Source organism: Microcaecilia unicolor, chromosome 3 (assembly GCF_901765095.1).
Source record: "Microcaecilia unicolor chromosome 3, aMicUni1.1, whole genome shotgun sequence".
Taxonomy (NCBI): Eukaryota; Metazoa; Chordata; class Amphibia; order Gymnophiona; family Siphonopidae; genus Microcaecilia; species Microcaecilia unicolor.
Window position 1 is genome coordinate 532,422,699 of NC_044033.1, and position 24,241 is coordinate 532,446,939.

General features: G+C 46.3%; 1 protein-coding gene across 1 annotated transcript in view; it reads right to left on the reverse strand.

The window, feature by feature from the left end:
• LAMA4 (laminin subunit alpha 4) overlaps nt 1-10,781 on the reverse strand; it is a 225,100-nt gene extending 214,319 nt beyond the window's left edge. Inside the window, exon 1 of the mRNA XM_030199221.1 lies at nt 10,459-10,781. Coding sequence (XP_030055081.1) covers nt 10,459-10,635 — 177 coding nt within the window. The 5' untranslated portion in view covers nt 10,636-10,781. The remainder of the gene's footprint in view (nt 1-10,458) is intronic.
• Nucleotides 10,782-24,241: the final 13,460 nt, after the last annotated feature.

The window sequence follows — 24,241 nt, forward strand, 5'->3', positions numbered from 1 at the left end:
ACCTAGGTGAGGGGATTGCTCAGGGTTTCTTCCTTTAACATGACCGAAGAGTGCCAGGTTTCCTGTCTTGGAGCCCACTGGGGTTAAAGAGGAGACGTGGAGGAGAGGGGGAAGGGCAGGAGTGAGCGTTGTTCCCAGAAGAATGAGAGGAGAGGGGTGAAAAGTGAGCTGCAGCTGAATCCCAGGCCACAAGGTGCCTTATAGAGGAGAAAGGAGGAATCATGGACTTGAGGAAAATCCACTATTTCTGGGATAAGCAGTATAAAATGTTTTCTACTTTTTTGGATCTTGCCAGGTTATTTGTGACCTGGATTGGCCACTGTTGGAAACAGGATGCTGGGCTTGATGGACCTTTGATCTGTTCCCAGTATGGAAATACTTATGTACTTATGAGAAAACCTGCAAACTGTTCCATATTCAAGGCGGGGAAAGAATTGGAACCCACAGCAGTGTGGCTAAATGGACGATAGAGTTATAGAATTTTTGGAACCCAGGTCCTGCCTGCATTTTACTCAGGAGCACAGCCAGGCAGAATGGCATCCCGAGTGACCTGTTGCCTACACCCCTGCCCCACCCACTGCACCCCAGTCGCTGCAGGGAGATAATGGGTGGGGAGTGATTTTATGTCCACCTGTCCTTTTCCTCTTGCACAGCCCTTTGGGATGCAATTTGAATCCTCCAGAGGAGAGAATGAACACTCCAAGTCCATAAGCCCAAGAGACTGTAGAGTGAGAGGAGTGACACCCAGCCCAGGAGGAGAAAGGCCTCTTCTCTGTGCCTAAGTAAAAAGGCACTTAACAAGGAGAAGAGGGTTCAAAACCCGTCTATTAGTGGAAGGAGCACTGGTGATGCAGAACCAGCAAATACTGTTCTTTTTGCCATCACTTGACTTTGCTTTTGTGCTCTAAATGCCTCATTGTTTTCATAAACTCTCTTTGTTGTATATTTCGTGTGCTTGAGGAGAACCAACATTTTTACTCTAATCCCTTAGGTGTTTTTCCACTGTGGGTCTGTCCAGAGAGACTTTCAGCTCTCTATTCCCTGTACTTGGACCTCAGGGCCACCGAGAGACTGAGCCGGGCCCAGGGCAGGGTCACTGCCGCTGCTGCCGGCCCCCCTCCCGGACTGCCGCATACCCAGACTATAAAACTTAGGGGGAGGGGGCAAATTTTGTCCCACCTCCTTCTGCTGCAACTCCACATACCATGGCTGGTGGGGGTCCTCAAGCTTTGCCAGCAGAAGCCTTCCTCTGCATTGCCTGCCCTGCAGCTGCTTTTTCCGAGGAGTTGGGATGTGATCACCCAGGTCCTGTCAGGACCAGTAGAGAGACAGACCCCGGCGACAGGCCCTGGAGAATCTTTCTCCCCCTATTGCCATCAGAACAGAAAACAGCTGCCTTAGCTTCAGGAAGAGACTAAAAAGCTTTCTCTTGCCAAAGACTCTCCATAACAGTCCATTATCCTTTCCTTAATGTTTTTGGTCTCATGCAATTACATCAATGGTCTCTAATTGTTCTCATATCTCACACTAACATTATCGGCTTTTGTCTCACCTAGAATGTAAACCGCACTGAACCCTGGAAAGGGGATATTATCAGCAGTGACGTAGCTACGGGGGCCCACGGGGGCCTGGGCCCCCTCAAACTGGCTCCGGGGCCCCCAGTTTGGCTGGCAGGGGTCCCCCAACCCCCACCAGCTAAGGCATCTGTCCCATGCTGGTCTTACATTGCTGGCATCCTGTCCTGTTTTTCAGTGCTATGCACGCTCATTTAATGAAACTGTTTCATTAAAATGAGCGTGCACAGCGCTGAAAGCAGGACAGGGCACCAGGCGATGTAAGAGCAGCACGGGACAAACGTTCTAGCCAAGGTATCTTCCAGTGGTGATAGCGGCGGGGGCGAGTGGGAGCGATGGCGGCAGTGGGGGGAGCAGCGGTGGCAGAAGCGGTGCCCTCCAGCGGCGGCAGGGTGGCAGAACCGGCGGCGGGGGGAGTGGCGGTGGAGGGGAGGCAGAAGCAGTGGTGGGGGGGCAGAGATGGCGGCGGGAGGGCGGCAGCAGGGAGGCGGGCCAAAATGTGCCCCCTCCCCACCTTGGGCTCCAGCCCCCCCTCCCGTCGAAGTCTGGCTACGCCCCTGATTAGCAGTATACAAGAACTGATTTGAGGAAAGGATCCTCAGGAGCTTAACCGAGATTGGATAGCAGAGCCGGTAGTGGGAGGCGAGGCTGGAGGTTGGGAGGCGGGGATAGTGCTGGGCAGACTTATAGGGTCTGTGCCAGAGCTGGTGGTTGGGAGGCGGGGTTGGTGGTTGGGAGGCGGGGATAGTGCGGGGCAGACTTATACGGTCTGTGCCAGAGCCGGTGGTGGGAGGCGGGGATAGTGCTGGGCAGGACTTATACGGTCTATGCCAGAGCCGGTGGTTGGGAGGCGGGGCTAGTGCTGGGCAGACTTATATACACAAAAGTAGCACACATGAGTTGTCTTGTTGGGCAGACTGGATGGACCGTGCAGGTCTTTTTCTGCCGTCATCTACTATGTTACTATGTTACTATGATTTATGTGCAGAGCAGTTAAAACGCAGACAGCATCTTGTTTCTGTGTTAATTATATGGGCAAAAGCTGGGCCCAGTCCTGACAGTTAACACATGTTCATTTTATCCATTACTGTACGTGCTCAGGCACAATTCTCCCGCACTTCTACCCCATAATCAGAGATAATTGTGCTGCTTAAATTTGCATGCATTATCTCTGATCATAGGTCTAATAGCGCCCCACGCTGTTCCGGCGCTATTTTAGAGCAACGGGTCTTCTGTGCCTCAATCACACTTTTCCTCCCCCCCTCCCCACCCCCAGTGATCTCTTCCTCTGAGATCAGGCAGATCAGGGAGCAAGACTTGGATCCAATTTTTATCTCTGTCAGGGTCTCATCAGCATTCACCAGTTCCACTACTCCCCAGGATCCAAACCCCTTCCCCAATAAGCTAGCAGCAGGCTTCATTCTGTCTCTCTCTTTTGAGGATCAGCATCAGATCTCCCTGGCATAGGAGCCGACTCTGTGGGTGCTGTGGGTGCTTGAGCACCCCCAATATTGAGAAAATTCCTTGTATGTGTCGAGGGAGGAGTTATTTCCATTGGGCTTAGCACCCCCAATAATTACGAAAGTTGGCTTCTATGCTTCCTGGTGACCTATGTCTCCTCTTGTCTCTGACACTCTCAGGCTTATTTTCGAAAGAGAAGGACGCCCATCTTTCGACACAAATCGCAAGATGGACGTCCTACTCACAGGGTCGCCCAAATCGGCATATCGAAAGCCGATTTTGGGCGTCCTCAACTACTTTCCGTCACGGGGACGACCAAAGTTCCCGGGGACGTGTCGGAGGCGTAGCGAAGGCGGGACTGGGGCGTGCCTAACACATGGGCGTCCTCGACCAATAATGGAAAAAAGAAGGGCGTCCCTGAAGAAAACTTGGACGCCTCCCATGCCCTCCCATGGGAGGTGGTGGAAATGAAACGGTAACAGAATTCAAACACGCGTGGGATAAACATAAAGGAATCCTATTCAGAAGGAATGGATCCTAAGGAGCTTAGCCGAGATTGGGTGGCAGAGCCAGCCGGTGGTGGGAGGCGAGGATAGTGCTGGCCAGACTATACGGTCTGTGCCCTGAAGAGGACAGGTACAAATCAAAGTAGGGTATACGCAAAAAGTAGCACATATGAGTTTGTCTTGTTGGGCAGACTGGATGGACCATGCAGGTCTTTTCTGCCGTCATTTACTATGTTACTATGTTACCTGGTCCTTTTTTCTTACGACCAAGCACAAAAATGTGCCTAAATGACCAGATGACCACTGGAGGGAATTGGGGATGACCTCCCTTACGCCCCCAGTGGTCACTAACTCCCTCCCACCCTCAAAAATTTAAAAAAATATATTTTTCCAGCCTCTATGCTGCGACGTCAAACTCCGGCCAACTGGAAGGATGCATCATGCAGCTTTAACAGCACGAGGGTGAAGAAGTTAAAGAAGACCTCGGCTTGGCTGGTGGGGGTTGGGGTCCCCGCCAGCTGAAGTATAGTTTAAAAAACCAGCAGGAGCGGACCTCGGGAGTAGGTGACGGCGGTAGGCGGGGAAAGGGTTGGCGGTAGGCGGGGGAGGGTTAATGGCGGTGGGGGGGGAGGTTGACGACGATGATGATGGCGCAGTAGGGGGGGTTTATAATGTGCCCCCTCACTCTAGCCCCCTGCCCCCCCTACCGCCGAACCTCAGATACGCCCTGAAATACAGAGGTGCTCTAGTGGTTATCTTTATAAATCTGTGATCATGATGTGGAATGGGTAAATGTGAATTGCTTGTTTACTCTTTCCAAAAATACTAGGACTAGGGGGCATGCGATGAAGCTAGAAAGTACTAAATTTAAAATGAATCGGAGAAAATATTTCTTCACTCAGTGTGTAATTAAACTCTGGAGTTCGTTCCCAGAGAATGTAGTAGAAGTGGTTAGTTTAACGGGGCTTAAAAAAGGTTTGGATAGCTTCCTAAAGGAAAAGTCCATAAGCTATTATTAAAATGGACTTGGGGAAATTTCTAGAATAAGCAGCATAAAATGTTTTGTACTTTTTGGGGATCTTGCCAGGTATTTGTGACCTGGATTGGCCACTGTTCGAAACAGGATGCTGGGCTTGATGGACCTTTGGTCTGTCCCAGTATGACAAAGCTTATGTACTTATATGTATATTAGCTGGGTTTTTAAAAGGAGCAGTTAACCCTCTTTCATCTTTCTGTTTATCCAGATGCTTCCTCTAAACCTCAGGAAGTTCGTAGAGAATTTCTGAAACTATATTCGAGGGTTACAAGCCTGAGTATATCTTTTTGCCTTACATATCTTAGGAGATGTTTAGTGAAGCTAGAGGAATGGTTCCTGCCAGGTACTTGTGACCTAGATTGGCAGATGATTCAAAATACAGCAGCACGCATTATAAACATAGTAGATGACGGCAGAAAAAGACCTGCACGGTCCATCCAGTCTGCCCAAGAAGATAAATTCATATGTGCTACTTTTTTATTTGTACTGTCCTCTTCAGTGCACAGACCGTATAAGTCTGGCCAGCCCTATCCCCACCTCTCAACCCCAACCCGCCTCCCACCACCAGCTCTGGCACAGACCGTATAAGTCTGCCCAGCACTATCCTCACCTCCCAACCACCAACCCGCCTCCCACCACCACCTCTGGCACAGACCGTATAAGTCTGCCCAGCACTATCCCTGCCTCCCACCACCAGCTCTGGCACAAACCGTATAAGGTCTGCCCAGCACTAGTCCCGCCTCCCAACCACCAGCCCTGGTACAAACCGTATAAGTCTGCCCAGCACTAGCCCCGCCTCCCACCCACCAACCCCGCCTCCCACCACCAGCTCTGGCACAGACCGTATAAGTCTGCCCAGCACTAGCTGGATTACTCCACTGTTATATCAACTGCACTGGCTCCCAGTTGAAGCTAGGATAAAATTCAAAATTCTTACACTGACACATAAAGCATTTTATTCATCTAGTCCATCATATTTGTCTAATCTCATTATTCCTTATACACCGACTCAGACACTTCGGCCATTGACAGACCAACAGACTGATAATTCCATCTCCATCTAAAGTTAGATGGGAATCAACATGAATATCTGCATTTTTCTTCTTAGCCCCTTCCTAAAGAGCTTAGGCTTGAAGATTCATTTGAAATAATGTTTAATATAAAGACAAGAGAAGGAAGGGATTACGAACATAGCTTGTGAAATTTGTATGAAGGATGTCTGTTTTTGTTGTGTTTTCCTATCACAAATGGATTTTAGAGTATAAGTACATAAGTAATGCCACACTGGGAAAAGACCAAGGGTCCATCGAGCCCAGCATCCTGTCCACGACAGCGGCCAATCCAGGCCAAGGGCACCTGGCAAGCTTCCCAAATGTACAAACATTCTATACATGTTATTCCTGGGATTTTGGATTTTTCCAAGTCCGTTTAGTAGCGGTTTATGGACTTGTCCTTTAGGAAACCGTCCAACCCCTTTTTAAACTCTGCCAAGCTAACCGCCTTCACCACGTTCTCCGGCAACAAATTCCAGAGTTTAATTACGCGCATGTCCAGAAATCCTCCTTCTCTCCTCTCCATCCATTTCCGGCATTTGTCCTCTGTCCCTTGTCCTCCCTGCCCATCCATGTCCAGCGATTCTTCTCTGCCCCCTGTCATCCATCCATGCCCAGCAATTCTCCTTCCCTCCGTCCTCCCCTGACATCCATGTCCAGTGATTCTCCCTCCCACCGCCCATCCTCCTTCTCCCGTTGCTTGCCTGCTTGAGAGTCTGGGCCCCAGCATCACCAGCCAGTACAAGGCCCAGCACAAGCACCAATGAGCCTTCACGCCAATGCCACGTGCTCGGGAAGGCCCTGTTCTGCCCTCTCTGACAAGCCACGTATGCGTCAGAGGGACGGTACCAACAGGGCTTCCACGAGCTGATAGGCTTGAAGGCCGAGTGTGCTGGTGCTGGCCGGGTCTTGTACTGATTGATTGGGACTCGGACTCTCAAGCTGCCAGCGAGGACACAGGAGCAGTGAGAGAGGGACTCGGGAGGTTAAAAAAAAAGGTGCCAGTACACTGTACCGACGTGTACCGGCACTACTCAGAAGTAACTTGAGGAATAGTTCTTCACGGAAAGGTGGTGGATTTGTGGAAGAGTTTCCCAGTGGAAGTATTTGATTTCAAGAGAGCTTGGGACAAGTCCAGAGGATCTCTAAGGGAGTGATAGGGAAAGAAGATGTCACGAATGGGCCACCGTCTTATCTGAGGCCCTTTTGCTAAGCAGACCATAAGTAATAATGTGTGTTTACTGCACGTTAAAAGGCAGCAAAATGGGACACGCTTAGGCATTGCGCCGTAGTTCTGGGATCGGCACGCACCAATCCCACACTAATAGATAATATATTTTTCAGCATGGGGGCGTGTTTGGGACAGTAGGCACGTGTTGAACTAATTGGTTAGTGCAGACAAATTGCCACAGGCTGCCGATTAACGCACGGTGAGCACGCAAGCCCTGCCTACAAAATAGGTGTCAGTAGGGGCTGACGCAGTAATTGCGAAGTTAATGGACAAAAAAGAAATTGTGGCCATTTTACAGCCACGGTGAGACTGGCCTCAGCACACGAGAAACCCACGTGCCAAAGACAGTACAGGCCACATTTTAACGCAGCTTTGTTAAAGGGCTCCTATATTCGTTCCGACTCTGTTCGTCTCGGGGAATTTCGGAGATTAATATTTACCAGCCGACGTACAGGAGGAAAATTGCATGCGAATGACAGAAACTGGGCTTTGATTACGTACAGCTTCACTGTTTATGTACCTTAAAGGTTTTCCTTCTCTCATACCCCCCCCCAGGTTACCTATATTGTTTCACAAAGGAGGGATAAGATAATTGCTACAATCGGTTTCCATTCTGTATTGACATCAGATTCTTTGCCTTTTTATTGCCGATTATGGCTTCATTTTCTATTATACTGTACTAAAAATATTCTTAAGAAGTCCCAGTATGGCAACACTAATGTACTTATAGTGAAGCATGTGGGAAATCCGAATTATAGCTACGTCATGCAAGGTTTCCACGTAGGAGTCACTGACCAAGAAAGGGATTGATCTATACGTTGAAACATAGTAACATAGTAAGTGAAGGCAGATAAAGAGCTGTACGGTCCATCCAGTCTGCCCAACAAGACAAACTAATTTTACTTGATATGCGATACTTTATATATATACCAGAGTTTGATTTGTCCTTGCCATTCTCAGGGCACAGACCGTAGAAGTCCTGCCTCAGCACTCTTCTTGTACTAAAAGTTCTGAAGCTAACATCAAAGCCCCTTAAAATTTACCACTTAAGTCCATCCCTATCTATCAGTCACGATCAGGGGCGTAGATGGTAGAAGTATGCCCAGCACCAGCTTTGCTTCCCAATTAACACCTTCTGTTCAGTGTGCTTGCTGTCGCTAAGAAAGCAAAATAGAATGTTTTATTAGGAAAAGAATGGAAAACAAAAACAAGGATGTTATAATGCCTTTGTATCGCTCCATGGTGCGACCACACCTCGAATATTGTGTTCAATTCTGGTCGCCACATCTCACAAAAGATATAGCGGAATTAGAAAAGGTGCAGAGAAGGGTGACGAAAATGATAAAGGGGACGGGACGACTTCCCTATAAGAAAGGCTAAAGGCAGCTAGGGCTCTTCAGCTCAGAGAAAAGGCGGCTGAGGTCTATAAAATAATAGTGGAGTTGAAAGGGTAGATGTGAAGCGTCTGTTCACACTTCCAAAAATACTAGGACTAGGGGGCATGCGATGAAGCTACAAATAGTAAATTTAAAATGAATCGGGACAAAATTTTTCTTTACTCAACGTGTAATTAAATTCTGGAATTCGTTGCCAGAGAATGTAGTAAAAGCATTAGCTTAGCGGGGTTTAAAAGTTGGATAACTTCCTAAAAGAAAAGTCCATAAGCCATTATTAAAATGGACTTGGGGGAATTCCACTGCATATGTCTAGAATAAGCCCAAAAAGAATCCACGTGTTTCGGGGATCTTGCCAGGTGCTTGTGCCCTGGATTAGCCACTGTTGAAAACAGGATTCTGGGCTTGATGGACCTTCGCTCTGTCCCAGTATGGCAATATTTATGTACTTACGTACTAAAAAGGTGAGCCGGTTGATGTAGTGTACCTAGATTTTCTCCCTCTGTGAGAATTAAGAAGCCATAGGGAGGAGAATGGTGGAGTTCTCCAGGGACCTGTGAGGATTGTGAGACACTGCAAGAGAACCTCGTAAACGCACGGGACTGGGGCATCTAAAGGCCAAAGGAAATTTAATGTGGAACAGTGCAGAGTGATACATGGAGAGAAGAGCAACTCAATTTATACCTGTGCTATATCCCACAATAAGACCCTGAAACTCTAAGGTGAACGTTGGCGTTAGAGGCCACCGGCGCCAGACTAGCGCTCACATTTACCTGGGCAGAATGGTCAGAGGGCTCTAGCACAATGGATACTGCAGATGGCATTTAAATGAGATTAAAATGAGACCCAATGCCATTCTTTAGGAAACTGGAAGCCCAGGCATCCAAATGGCAGATGAACTTTAAAATGATGCACATTGGGAAGAATAATACAAATCATAGTTACCTGATGCTGGGATCCACCTTGGGGGTCACACTCTCTCTCTATAGCTTGTGTGTCAGGGTGGGGGGGATGACACTACATAACGTACATAAGTAAATGCCACACTGGAAAAGACCAAGGGTCCATCGAGCCCAGCATCCTGTCCACAACAGCGGCCAATCCAGGCCAAGAGGGCACCTGGCAGCTTCCAAACGTACAACATTCTATACATGTTATTCCTGGAATTGTGATTTTTCCCAAGTCCATTTAGTATGGGTTTATGGACTTGTCCTTTAGGAAACCGTCCTAACCCCTTTTTAAACTCTGCCAAGCTAACCTCCTTCACCACGTTCTCCGGCAACGAATTCCAGAGGTTTAATTACACGTTGGGTGAAGAAAAATTTTCTCCGGTTTGTTTTAAATTTACTACACTGTAGTTTAATCGCATGCCCCCTAGTCCTAATATTCTGTGTAGTGTGTTTGTGTCAGAGTGTGTCTGTGGTGTGTGGGGGGGGGGGGGGGGGGGGGGGGGGGGGGGGGGGGGAGATACTGTTTCTCTAGTGTGTGTTGGGGTGGGGGGAGTCAGTGTTCTCTCTGTCCTTAATCTGTCCTTTTCAGTCTCTTTCTTCCCTCTAGTCTTCACCTTTCTTTCTCTGTTTCTTCTACCCTCTGTCTTAATTTTCTCCTTTCTTCCTCTCACCGCAATCTTCCTCTGCGAGTGGCTTCGCGTTCCCTCATTCTTTGCCCCATTAGATGGACTCAGTTTTGCTGGCGTCGTGGGGTAAAGCAGTTAAACTCCGCACCAGCATGAGCAGCAGAAGAACAGTGGTACTATTTCAGAGCCAGGGTCCAGGAAGCCCAGTATCCTGTTTCCGAAAGGGAGCCTTCTGCAGGATGTCTCCAGCCAGGGGACCACTTTTGAGGCGATGCAGTGAGAAGGGTGGGTTGCGTTCCCATCACTTCATCATCATTTCTCCCTTTCTTTTTCCAGGGTTTGCCATGTGTGTTGCCAGTAGAAGGGTGAAGAGACCCCCCCCCCCTCGGCTTCACCTCTGCGTAATTACAATGTTGGTACAGTATAAGTATCAAAGCCTAAAGCAATGAGTCTCCACAGTGCTACCTGCCCATGTACCTGAATCAGCAACTGCCTTAATCAGTGCCACCCTCTGCCCCATGCCCCCCACCCTCTCCCTGTCCATGTACCCCAACTCTTAACTCTGCAGGCGTGGAAGGATTATTTGCAGGGCAGGGTCACTGATGCATGCTATGTAAAATCTTCTTACCTTGGGGACGGGTTGTTGCTGCTGTTCATTATCTCCCCTTGTCACCCAGTCAGTCTTGCTGCCAGACCACAGGTCCAGAGGGAACCCACTGCCCTCAGTCAATGCATTGCCCGAGCAGAACCAATCCAGGAATAAGAAGAAAAAGAACCAGGAGCCGGGTGGAATAGTGCAAGCCATTTCCTGGTCTTTGTGGCCAGCAGTGGTCTCCTTGTGTCCCAGACCTTGTTGTGAGTCCGCTCTCCCCTCAGACCGGCCCCTCCCTCAGAGCTGGTGGGGCTTCAGCAGCAATAAGTTTCTCTCTGTTTCAGGTTCCAGATGTGACACTTCCAGGCAGCCTGACGCCTGGGAAAAAACAACCCAAACCCAACCCAACCCCTGCTAGACCCTCCTCCCCCAGCAGGACAGCCTCCTGTGTGCAGTGTACTAGGAGCTGGAAGCTGGCAGCAAACAGGACACAAGCTGAGTTTCTCCCTTAATACACACGCGCATAACATACAGACAGACATGTATGCACAGGATGCACATACAGACAACATATATAACATGCCACTCCCTACACACACAAGCACGGAGTGCTGCTCATTGCACATACACACAACACACAACACATTCAACATGCCACTCCCTACACACACAGAAGCACAGAGTGCTGCTCCTCTAAACACACACACACACACACACACACATAATGCTGCTCCTTTCACATACACACAACATATACAACATGCCACTCCATACATACACACACACACAAGTACAGAGTGGTGCTCCTTTAACACATATACAGCGCATATAACATGCCATGTCTTTCACATGCATACACTGACACACATACAATGTAAACATACATTGCAAAAAACGTTGTTCTTCTAACATACAGATATACACATGTGCAAACACACAACATGCAGAGACGCATACATACACACCAGATGCACATGCAACATGCCACTCCTTTCACACACACAACATTGACAGAACACTGCTCCTGTCATATACAGGCATGTACTCCCTTCATATGAACACACATACTGAGACACAGGCACTCCCACAGATATACACACTGACACACACAACATTCAAACACACATATATGTATATCAGATGCACAGAGTATTGTTCCTCCCTTCACATACATATGCTGAGACACACTGACACACACAACATGCACAGAATGTTGCTGCCTTAACACACATAACATGCAGACACACATATGTGCACACTAGATGCACAGAGCACTGGTCCTTGTCAACATGCACACGCACTGACACATGACACGCATAAAGCACTGCAAACAAACCGACAATGAAGAAGCAATTTCCACAATTGAAAAAGCAACAAGAAAACAGTGGCGATGACCGAGGACCAGGATGTAGCCAAAGCGATTCTTAAAAACTTTACTAAACGAATTTACATGAAACCATGCGAGGAAAGTGCATAACCACAGAAGGGACAACACGGACCGTGTTTCGGTGATATCGCCTGCCTCAGGAGTCCACAGTATATCAATATAAATGAGACATGCAAAAATGGAGACTATGTTACTATCTTAATAATATATAACAACATCAATAAATATTTAGACACCAAATGGGACAGTATAGGTAAAGAGTATACAAAAAAAAAACCCCACAGGAAAATAGGTCCAAACAGATGTGTGACTTGAAAAGGAGGGAGATCTCGATGGAGGTCAAAATGGAGCAGAACAACCAGTGCGCAGTAGACTCTGGGAAAGATACAGGTTGCAGAAATCCAACAAGGAGTAAAAATTAACATTTATTTATTTATTTATTTTTATTTATTTCTTGCATTTGTAGCCCACATTTTCCCACCAATTTGCAGGCTCAATGTGGCTTACATTATGCCGTAATGGCGATCGCCATTTCCGGAAAGAGAATTACAAGTAGTATTGCATTAAGGCGCATAAACGGTAAAGTAGAATACAAACCTGCTTATAATCGAACGAGAAAAACGCCCAAGTTCCGACCTAAATCGGGAGATGGATGTTTATCTCACAAAAACGAATAAAGCGGTATAATGGAAAGCCGATTTTGGACGTTTTCAACTGCACTCCATCGTGGAAGCGTACAAAGTTGACGGGGGCGTGACGGAGGCGTGGCGAAGGTGGAACTGGGGCATGGTTATCGGCCGAGGAGAGATGGGCGCCTTTCGCCGATAATGGAAAAAAAGTATGCGTTTGTAGCTAGAATTTAGGGCACTTTTCCTGGACCCTGTTTTTTTCACGAATAAGGCCCCAAAAAGTGCCCTAAATGACCAGATTACCACCAGAGGGAATCGGGGATGACCTCCCTGACTCCTCCAGTGGTCACTAACCCCCTCCCACCACAAAAAATGATGTTTCACAACTTTTTATTTTCACCCTCAAATGTCATACCCACCTCCCTGGCAGCAGTATGCAGGTCCCTGGAGCAGTTGTTAGGGGGTGCAGTGGACTTCAGGCAGGTGGACCCAGGCCCATCCCCCCCCTACCTGTTACAATTGTGCTGCTTAATGCTTAGTTGTCCAACCCCCCCAAACCCACTGTACCCACATGTAGGTGCCCCCCTTCACCCCTTAGGGCTATAGTAATGGTGTAGACTTGTGGGCAGTGGGTTTTGAGGGGGATTTGGGGGGCTCAACACACAAGGGAAGGGTGCTATGCACCTGGGAGCTCTTTACCTTTTTTTTTGTTTTTGTAAAAGTGCCCCCTAGGGTGCCCGGTTGGTGTCCTGGCATGTGAGGGGGACCAGTGCACTATGACTCCTGGCCCCTCCCACGAACAAATGCCTTGGATTTATTCGTTTTTGAGCTGGGCGCTTTCATTTTCCATTATCGCTGAAAAACAAAAACGCCCAGCTCACAAATTGTCGAATAAAACATGGACGTCTATTTTTTTCGAAAATACGGTTCGGTCCGCCCCTTCACGGACCCGTTCTCGGAGATAAACGCCCATGGAGATAGACGTTTTCGTTCGATTATGCCCCTCAAAGTGGCATTGCATTGAAGTTCCTGAATGATAGAGGAATTATAAAATAAATTAGATAATCAATTATAGAAAGTTAATTTCTGGCATGAGAAATAGTAATGCGTATTGCATGACTTTCATTAGTAGCAACGAAGGTTATCAGTCTAGTGTAATGAGTTTGGTTTTGTCTAGTTCATGTAAAGTCTAGTTGTCTAGTACTTAGGATGGATCATTATGGTATGCCTTCTTGAACAGGTTGGTTTTCAGTAGTCTTCGGAAGATTGTTAGGTCGTGCATTGTCTTTAACGCCTTTGGCAGGGCGTTCCATAGTTGTGCTCTTATGTAGGAGAAGCTGGATGCATATGTGGATTTATATTTAAGTCCTTTGCAGCTGGGGTAGTGGAGATTCAAGGATGTGCGTGCTGATCTTTTTGTGTTCCTAGTTGGCAGGTCTATGAGGTCAGACATATAGATCGGGGCTTCACCGTGAATGATTTTGTGGACCAGAGTGCAAACTCTGAATGAAATTCGTTCTTCTAGTGGGAGCCAGTGTAGTTTTTCTCTTAGGGATTTGGCACTTTCGTATTTCGTTTTTCCAAATATGAGTCTGGCTGCTGTGCTTTCAGCAGTTTGGAGTTTCTTAATGATTTGTTCTTTGCATCATTGTATACTCTTTACCTTCACTGTCACGCTTGGTGTCGAAATGACAGAAACATTATAAAGTACAATAAACAATGATATAACATTGGGTTTGTAAAACAACTATAACATATCTGGTGAATTAACCTGGATGCAATGGTCCTTAAGGGAAGAAGATTAAATCAAAATTAAGTCTGTAAACAAAGAAGTGAAGATGAATAAATACGGGTACAATTAGGGAGGAAAGAAGAAGTGAAATTAATTGTATGAATGGATAATGTTTCAATAGAATTCTAATTTGTGAAAATATCTGAATGGAAGAGTTCGGATTCCCATCTGCCAGCGAGCACAGAACTCCTGCCTGTGTCAAGGTCCCAGTTCCACACGGTCGTCAAACAGAACCAGTAATGTCACTGAACATCCTGCGATTTGAAAACATCTGACTTCAAATTATACATTGACAGCAGACTAAAATTAGTAACTTCAGAGCATTTAACAGAAAAGTCCAGTCAGAGATATTCCCCTGAACCATTACTACTGGGAAATGGGGGGGGGGGGGGGGGGGGGGGGGGGGGGATGGAGGGGGGGCAGTCCGGACATGGACATGCAGTCCAGGGAATTTCACAGCCTCTGCGGCTTTGAGCATCTTTTCAGAGCAGGCTTATCCATTAGGCACTGCGCCAAGGACCCACGAAAATGTCTTTTAAATCAGAAAGAGTAGAAATCTAGTAAACGTTATCATGCCTTGCCTTTCGGCCTCAACAATTACAAATCAAATACTAGTAAAATCTTCATAAGCTCAGTCATATTAAATGCCTCCTTCCGTCACCCCGATTCCATTGCCATGCTTTTCTGTGGAACAGAATGACGAGATGGGCCTGCTTCACAGAACTGTAGAAATCCTGACATACAAATCCTGGCACAACCCCCTCCTCAGCAGACAGAACATCCTTTACTGGGCCTTCTGAAAGATGACTTCATGAGGGAAAGCCCTGAACTTTCAGCCACAAAGGGCGCCTTGTTTCACTTTCACAGGGGCTTTGTCAGAGAGAAGCAGACAAGGAGGGCTGTGTAGTTGCATACACACAGTGCACACTGTCCAGGGCTGACCCACACATCTCCACTGAACCTTTCCCAGACATTTGGCCGAAGATAGGAATCTAAAGCCAGAGCAAATGGTCTCTCCCAGCTGGGCCTGAGAATGGCTTGTGACACATGCCAAAGGAAATGAGAGGGGAAGGGAGGGTCATCCCGCAGGCATCAGGCTGGGACTTGAATGAGGCCTTGTGAAATGGCAGCAAGGTGACTTCAACCTCAGGGCTCTTCTCTTCAGAGATGCTGCAGGTCAGAGGGCAGGCTCAGCCACACCAGGGTTTCCTCCATTGCATGCTGGGACCTGTAGTCCTGCATACTTTATCCATACTGGGGTGCACAGGGGGCAGTAGTGAGAAACGTATGTCTTACTTGATAATTTTCTTTCCTTTAGTCCTACCGGACCAGTCCAGAGGAATGGGTTATATCCATCTACCAGCAGATGGAGATGGAGAAAAAGTAGTTCTCGTGATTCGCCCCGCCTAAGGGGATCATGCAACATGGAATGTTCAGTATTTTGATTAGCCAAGTAGTGGGGTTCCTAACCATATCATCAGTCATTGTTGAAAACTCGAGATCTGTCTCATTCAGACATGACCAATAAGCAAGGAGGCATATACCTGAGGTCTAAAAACCCTGAATGAAGTGGAATGGGTCGACAGGAACCGATTTTTCACTCTTTCAAAAAGTACAAAGACCAGGGGACACTCAATGAAGTTACATGGTAATACATTTCAAAGATATAGGAGAAAATATAAATAGTTAAGCTCTGGAACTTGTTACCAGAGGACGTGGTAAATGCAGTTGATGTAGTTGGGTTTTAAGAAAAGGTTTGGACAAATTCCTGGAGGAAAAGTCTATTAACTGTTATTAAAATAGACTTGGGGATAAGTGACATGGGAATTGTTCTCTGTTTTGAGACCCCTGCAGGTATTTGTGACCTGGATTGACCACGGTTAGAAACGGGATACTGGGCTCTGACCTGATTTAGCAATTCTGACTTCTTATGGAGTGGATGAGTGGCCTAGTGGTTAGTGCAGTGGACTTTGATCCTGGGGAACTGGGTTCAAGTCCCACTGCAGCTCCTTGTGACTCTGGGCAAGTCACTTAACCCTCCATTGCCCCAGGTATGAAATAAGTACCTGAATATATGTAAACCGCTTTGAATGTAGTTGCAAAAACCTCAGAAAGGCAGTATGTCAAGTCCCATTTCCCTTCCCTTATGTTTGTCCTTAGTTGTCTGCTGCTCCCTTGAACATCTTCATGCTCCACGCATGACCCTGCACTTTTTCACACTTTATATGAGCAGGTGGGGGGAAGAGGGGTTGGTGGTTGGGAGGCGAGGATGGTGGAGGGCAGACTTGTACGGTCTGTGCCCTGAATAAGGCAGGTACAAATCAAGGTAAGGTTTACACATATGTTTGTCTTGTTGGGCAGAGTGGATGGACTGTGCAGGTCTTTTTCTGCTGTCATCTACTATGTTACTATGTTATATTAACTGCGGACCACTCCTCCTTAAAGCGTTTATCTGCCTGGTCCAGGGATGTACTGTTTTGGGAAAGAGCTGCTGATCAGGGAGAGTTTCTTTGAATATTCTGCTGGATCAGTATGTGAGAACCGACAGAGACTGAATGTGATCTCACATCAGCTTAATCGGAAACCACATTACCCAGCTTGATATGACTTTTCAATTCTGCTAGTCTATGGGAACACAGGCCTGTGGTGACACTGTTCTGCAGATCTAGACACACAGTCCAGCTGTCTCGCACTGGTCTCGGAATCCAGCTGTTAAACATGGGTCTCTCAGAGCTGAACAGAAAGCAGCTGTTTCATGGGACTGATTTATAATAATTCCACACAGAGATTGGCGTCATTCTTTCCATCTGTCCTCCACCCTGCCCTATCCTGTCAGTTTGTCTCCAGCATCCCCAGGGACCCTCGCTTCCTTCCCAGGCAGGAGTCAGCTGTTTATCCCTTCCACAGCTTTCATGCACAGGCTTTGCTGAGCTGAGCAGGGACTCTTTGGAGGGAGCTGTAGGTTTACTTTGAAAAACTGACCAGAGCCCTCCGTGAACAGGGTCGACTCTGCAGCTACAGTTACAACTCCAGATCCAAGTCAAACACCTCTCTGCTGGATCCCTGCCCAGATCAGCTCTGTTGGAATATGATACAAGGATTTTCTGAGAGAAGGAGATTTTCCTGATAAATTCCTACTTCCACCCACAGCCAGTTGATAGCTGTTATCTTGAAGTCAACTGATTATTTTATTTTATTAGCTAAGTTAGAACATAAGAGTAGCCATACTGGGTCAGAACAATGGTCCATCTAGCCCAGTATCCTGTTTTCCAAACAGTGGCCAAGACAAGTCACAAGTACCTGGCAGAAACCCAAACTGTGGCAACATTCCATGTGAATAGCAAGATTCTGAACACCTAAAGAGTCACAAGATTCCATGAACAATCTCAGAATAGCAACATTCCATGTAGAATCCCCCAAAATTGCAAGATTCTGGAATCCTAAAGAGTGACAAGATTCCATGCAGAATCTCAGAGTAGCAACATTCCATACTACAAATCCCAGGGCAAGAAGTTGCTTCCCATGTCTGTCTCAATAGCAGACTATGGACTTTTCCTCCAAGAATTTGTCCAAACCTTTTTTAAACCCAGATACAATAACCGCTGTTACCACATCCTCAGGCAAAGAGTTCCAGAGCTTTATTTGTTGAGTAAAAAAATGTTCCTATTTGTTTTAAAAGTATTTCCATTCAACTTCCTCAAGTGTCACCTAGTCTTTTTGGAACTAAAAAAAAATCGATTTACTTCTACTCGTTCTACACCACTCAGGATTTTGTAGACCTCAATCATATCTCCCCTCAGCCTTCTCTTTTCCAAGCTGAAGAGCCCTAATCTCTTTAGCCTTTCCTCATACGAGAAGAGTTCCATCCCCTTAATCATTTTGGTCACTCTTCTTTGAACTTTGAACCTTTTCTAATTCTGCTATATCTTTTTTGACATACTGTAAAGGGGGGTCCGCTTCCTCCTCTTGTGTGGAGCCAGCAAGCCTGCGGGACTCCCAGGGTTCTAGCACAGAATGCTGCTGATACTGGGACTCAGGGCCAAAGTATTTTATTATCAAGGCAATTTCATACTAAAAATCATATTCTTCAAAACAAAAGGTACAGTCCTCATAAGATAATCTTCAAAAGAAAAGAAAGATACAGTCCAGGTCCCCAAATCCCTCAGCAAACGCTCAGGTCTTCTATTACGGCATTAGCTTTCCCTTCTCCCCTCCTTCAGAAGGGTTTAGCACAACAGTTCAGAACAAATCTTCATGGACAGTCTTTGCACATCAAACCAATACCACAAATCACCTGCCTTTTCACAGCACAGAGCAGGGTTGGCAGTTTCTCCCACCTCTCAGCACCACGCCCGGTGTGGCCTCCTCCACTGCCTTCAAGTGCTGGGCAGGGCAACCTTTGAATTCTCCCACTCCATTGTAGCTGGCTCCTTTCCCTTAGGCAGCTCTATTGGCAGGCTACTTCCTTCTTCCACATACACCATGGAATCTCTCTCTCCATTCCTCTCCCCTCTCTCCTGGTGACTGAGAGCCTCCAGGAAATCCGCTCGCCCCTTCTCACAGCTGGGGGAAATTATATACTGATAGTGAAGCCAGGGAAACTGAGCTTCATCCTTCCCTCGCCCTCTAGTGGGGGAAGGGAGTAAGGCTCACCCTGCCTCGAGCCATTGCTCCCCCTGCTGGGACTGGAAATCCATTCCATCTTTTTAGGACTACTCTCCTCACTCATTCTTGCAAGGACTTCTGGGATCTGTAGATCTGGGCTTAACTGCTTCACTGGGGAATCTCTGGGGCTTGCCTTGTCACAATACGGCAACCGGAACTGAACGCAATACTTGAAGTGTGGTCGCACCATGGAGTTATACAGAGGCATTATAGTATTTCCGATTGTATTCATCATCTCTTTCCTCATAATTCCTAGCGTCCTGTTTGCTTTTTTGGCTGCCGCCGCACACTGAGCAGAAGATTTCAGCATATTATCTACAATGACACCCAGATCTTTTTCTTGAGAGTTGACCCCCAAGGTGGACCCTAGCATCAGGTAACTGTGATTCAGATTATTCTTTCCAATGTGACTCACCTTGCATTTGTCCACATTACATTTTATCTGCCATTTGGATGCCCAGTCTTCCAATTATTTCACAGTCCGCATGTGTTTTAACAACCTTGAATAGTTTTGTGTCATGTGCAAATTTAATCACCTCACTTGTCGTTCCGATTTCCATATCATTTATAAATATATTAAATAGCACTGGTCCTAGTACTGATCCCTGTGGCACTCCACTGTTCACCCTCCTCCATTGAGAGAAATGACCATTTAACCCTACCCTCTGCTTTCTGTCCAATAACCAATTCCTTATTCACAGAAGGACATTGTCTCCTATCCCATGACTCCTTAATTTTCTCAGGAGTCTCTCATGAGGTACTCTATCAAAAGCTTTCTGAAAATCTAGTTACACTACATCAACTGGTTAACCTCTATTTATTCACACTTTCAAGAAATGAAGCAAACTGGTGAGGCAAGACATTCCTTGGCTGAACCCATGCTCTGTCCCATTAAACTATGTTTATCTAGGTGTCGTCATTGATGATACGTTGAAACCTTCTGCTCAAAGTGCTGCTGCGGCTAGGAAAGCGAATAGAATGTTGGGTATCATTAGGAAAGGGATGGAAAACAAAAATAAGGATATTATTCTGCCATTGTATCGCTCCATGGTGCGACCGCACCTCGAGTATTGTGTTCAATTCTGGTCGCCGCACCTCAAAAAAGACACAGTGGAATTGGAAAAGGCGCAGAGAAGGGTGACAAAGATGATACAAGGGATGGGACGGCTTCCCTATCAGGATAGGCTGAAGAGGCTGGGGCTCTTCAGCTTGGAGAAAAGGCAGCTGAGGGGAGATATGATAGAGGTCTATAAGATAATGAGTGGAATGGAATGGGTTGATGTGGAGCGTCTGTTCACGCTTTCCAAAAATACTAGGACAAGGGGGCATGCAATGAAGCTGCAGTGTGGTAAATGTAAAACGAATTGGAGGAAGTTTTTCTTCACTCGACGCGTAGTTAAACTCTGCAATTCCCTGCCGGAAAAGGTGGTTAAGGTGGTTAACTTAGCAGACTTAGCCCGTAACCTCCGTTCACAGGATTTCAGTACCCTTCTCCACCACCACCAACTCCAGGCTCCGCTCATTCTGCCTCGCCTCACCCTATGCTTGGAACAACCTTCCTGAGCCCTTACGCCAAGCCCCCTCCCTGCCCGTCTTCAAGTCTTTGCTTAAAGCCCACCTCTTCAATGCTGCGTTCGGCACCTAACCCTTACCGTTCAGTGAATCCAGACTGCCCCAATTTGACTGCCCCTATCGGACCGACCGTTCACTTGTCTATTAGATTGTAAGCTCTTTGAGCAGGGACTGTCTCTCTTTGTTAAATTGTACAGCGCTGCGTAACCCTAGTAGCGCTCTAGAAATGTTAAGTAGTAGTAGTAGTAGACTTCAAAAAAGGGTTGGACAGCTTCCTGGAGGAAAAAGCCACAGAATGTTATTGAATGGACGAGGGAATACAGTATTTCTAGGATGGGTGGGACAAATTGCTTGTTCTTTTGGCCGCTGTCGATGACAGAGTGCTGGGCTCAATGGACCCTTGGTCTGTCCCAGCATGGCGATGCTTATGTACTTATGTGTTCTGTAATTTTATTCTTTATAATAGTTTCCACTATTTTGCCCGGCACTGATGTCAGGTTTACTGGTCTGTAATTTCCTGGATCACCCCTGGAACTCTTTTAAAAAATCGGCGTCACATTGGCCACCCTCCATTCTTCAGGTATTACAGACAGGTTACATATTATTAACAGCAGGTCAGCAATTTCATGCTTGAGTTCTTTGAGTATCCTTGTAAAGAGATTTTGTAGCTAATTGTTTTGCTCTTCATTTTCAGGATAAGATACTTCAGACCCATGAAAGCTGGACCTGGATATGCTGTCTTTGGTGTTACATAGCTCTGGTATTCCCTGGGTAGGGGAGGAAGGCTCAAGTTGATGTCATAGAGGTATAAAGGAAGTAGGCCAGGTTCGATCAGGTGGATGTTACTACTTACTACTACTACTTATCATTTCTAAAGCACTACTAGATGTACGCAGCACTGTACACTTGAACATGAAGAGACAGTCCCTGCTCGACAGAGCTTACAATCTAATTAGGACAGACAGAACAAACAACTGAATCTAATTAACAATTACATTTTGTCAGTTGGTTGACTGAGTAACTAAGGGAGCAGTTACTTTTCACACGGATGATATGCAATCCAATTGTAGGCATGTATGGATGCATACATTGGGTACAGCCATGAATTATGCACATAGGGGATCTTGTAGAAAGGCACAGTAGCGTTTTTATTGCACATGATTAGTGCATGCTAAATGCTAGCGATGCCCATAGGAATGTATGGGCGTCTCTAGCATTTAACACACACTTATTTTTAGCGTGCTTTTGTAAAAGGACCCCATAGTTTATGGGAGATAGAGAAATACTGAAGGCAGATGGAGCTAGCCATCCAAGAGGGCACTCTAGTTTTTCAGTGTTCTCTATCTCCACCTGCTGGTTGGCGGATTCATCTGCTGCTGATGACAAGGAAATTACTTATTGAAGAATATCATTCAGTTTACTGGTAGCCTCCATGTCCACATTCATGTTAAATGTAAATGCCAATGTGCAAAATTAAGAAATGTATTTTCTGTACAAAACTGGGCTAGCACAGTAAGAAAAAAAAACATGTTTCTAATATGAAGTTAAAGTGGGGAAAGTTAAGAAGTCCTGAGATGCCAGATTGGTTTCATGATATTATTAACTCTATACTAGACGGGGCTAGCAGACCACTTCTTTAAAATTTAGGTCTAGACCTTTGCCCCCTGTCCAATCTAGACTTTTTAAACAAGGTGACTGGAAACAAATGTTAGCAAGTCAGTTGTGGGATGTTTTGATGGATGGGAACATTTTGGATCCCTTTCAAGCTACATTTGGGAAAGACAGAGACAATTTTGGCAGTTGTCTTTTAGATGCTAGTCATAGAGAAGGGGGGGGGGGGGGGGAATGTGGTGTCTATCCATGGCTATCATGTGAAGCTGGAGGATCATTTACAGGAAATCGGTCTTATCAGGGCTGGTGCAAGGATTTTAGGTGCTTTGGAGATCTTGTCAGGAACTAGTGACCTGGATTTGCCGCTGTTGGAAACAGGATGCTGGGCTTGATGACAAACACTTACGTTCTTAGGTTAACCATCAGCCTTGCATCTCCCCCTTCCAGTTAACTTTTAAGCTCCTTGCCCACCCCAACAATCATGATACTCCGTAGACAAGCAGGCTTCTATATTCTCACAAGTGGGTGATGCTGATCCACGTTGCCTGGTCCGGTATTTTGCCAAAGCTAAAAAAAAGAGCTTTGTGGAGCGCTGCACGAAAGCAGTTTCCTCTTTTATATGGTCTTACAGTGGTTTATATCATTTTTGGATAAGCAAACTTGGACAATTGTCATATTCTGCGGTCGGGTGCGGTCTCTTCCGGCGTTGTCGAAGCCCAGCTGTTGAGGGTCACTTGGCTCCGATCACCTCTAGTATCCTGAATTGGTTGAGCTGCAGTTTGGCCACAATTCTGTCGGTCCCCCGGGCCTTTCAACTCTTCATTTCGCCCGATCAGTGATGCCTCCTATCCAACGGACCAATGGCTGAAGGGCTCTTTCCTACTGACGGGCTTCTCAGCTATTCGTAGCATGAGACTGTCTCCTGCACTGCACTAACTTCGCCTTCATTGCTGTGCCTGATAGGTTGATGAACGGCCCCTGGCTGCGATGGGAAAGTCTTTGTCATGTGGCCTTCTCGGCTTTGCTGCTGGCCTGGGGTGGTCGTCTTCGGTGATGCTGGCTGCTGGTCCTCTCTTCTGCAGCTGTCTCGTCCCTGGAGAGTGCTGCTTGCTGAGGGGGCCCTGTTTCTTCCTGTTCGCAAGATCTGATTTAATGTGACTCGGCGAGTCAAGATCTGATTCAACTGACACCTGATTTTGGACTCATTACTTTCTCTTCTTTTTGATTTATTTTCCCTGCCTGCTGCTTATCTGTTTAAATATTGTATTTCTCTTCCCTTCTGCCTTCAATTGTAATTGTTTTCCTTAGTTCATTGTAGGCCGCTCTGGGGCTGTTTTACGTGGCAAAAAGCTGGGTATAAATGATCTAAAATAAATAAAGAAATCAAATATTGAAGTGCAGTTTAGTGCTGTGGACTTGAATATGTAGAGTTTCACAAGCTTTGGTTCTGCTCTTTCTTCAATACTATTCCTACTCATATGCTAGCATGGAGCAGCATTTACAACCCCAACCAAAAGAGGGGATGTTGTAAAAGTATTTCCATGTCATTTTTTTTTTTTAGTGTCCACTGAAAATATGTGGTTGGGCACTTAAACACTATTTGACCGGTCAGAAACAGCTCCTGACTGGGTCAATAGTTTTGAATCGGGGGATATGTGACCAGCATGCACATTTCTAATGTTGACCTCATTAGAGTTCAATTTTGTAGCCACCTGATAGAGAAATGGATATATGGACAAAAATGAAAATTTAATACTGAGAAAACGCAATTTTTATGTTTCAATACTAAACTAGAACAGACTCCTAAATCTTCAGTGATATGCAGAAGTTCGTTCTTTCGTAGATCGATTTTAAGCTGCGCGGCAGTGCGTTCCATAACTGTGTGCTCAGGTAGGTAAAGCTTGACGCATGCATTAGTTTGTATTTCATTCCTTTGCAGTTGGGGAAGTGCAGATCAAGGAATGTGCGGGATGATCTTTTGGCATTCCTAGGTGGTAGGTCTATCAGGTCTGACATGTAAGCTGGTGCGTCTCCATGGATAATTTTGTGAACTAGTGAGCATACTTTGAACGTGATGCGTTCCTTAAGTGGGAGCCAGTGTAATTTTTCTCGTAAGGGCTTGGCACTTTCAAATTTTGGTTTGCCAAATATGAGTCTAGCTGC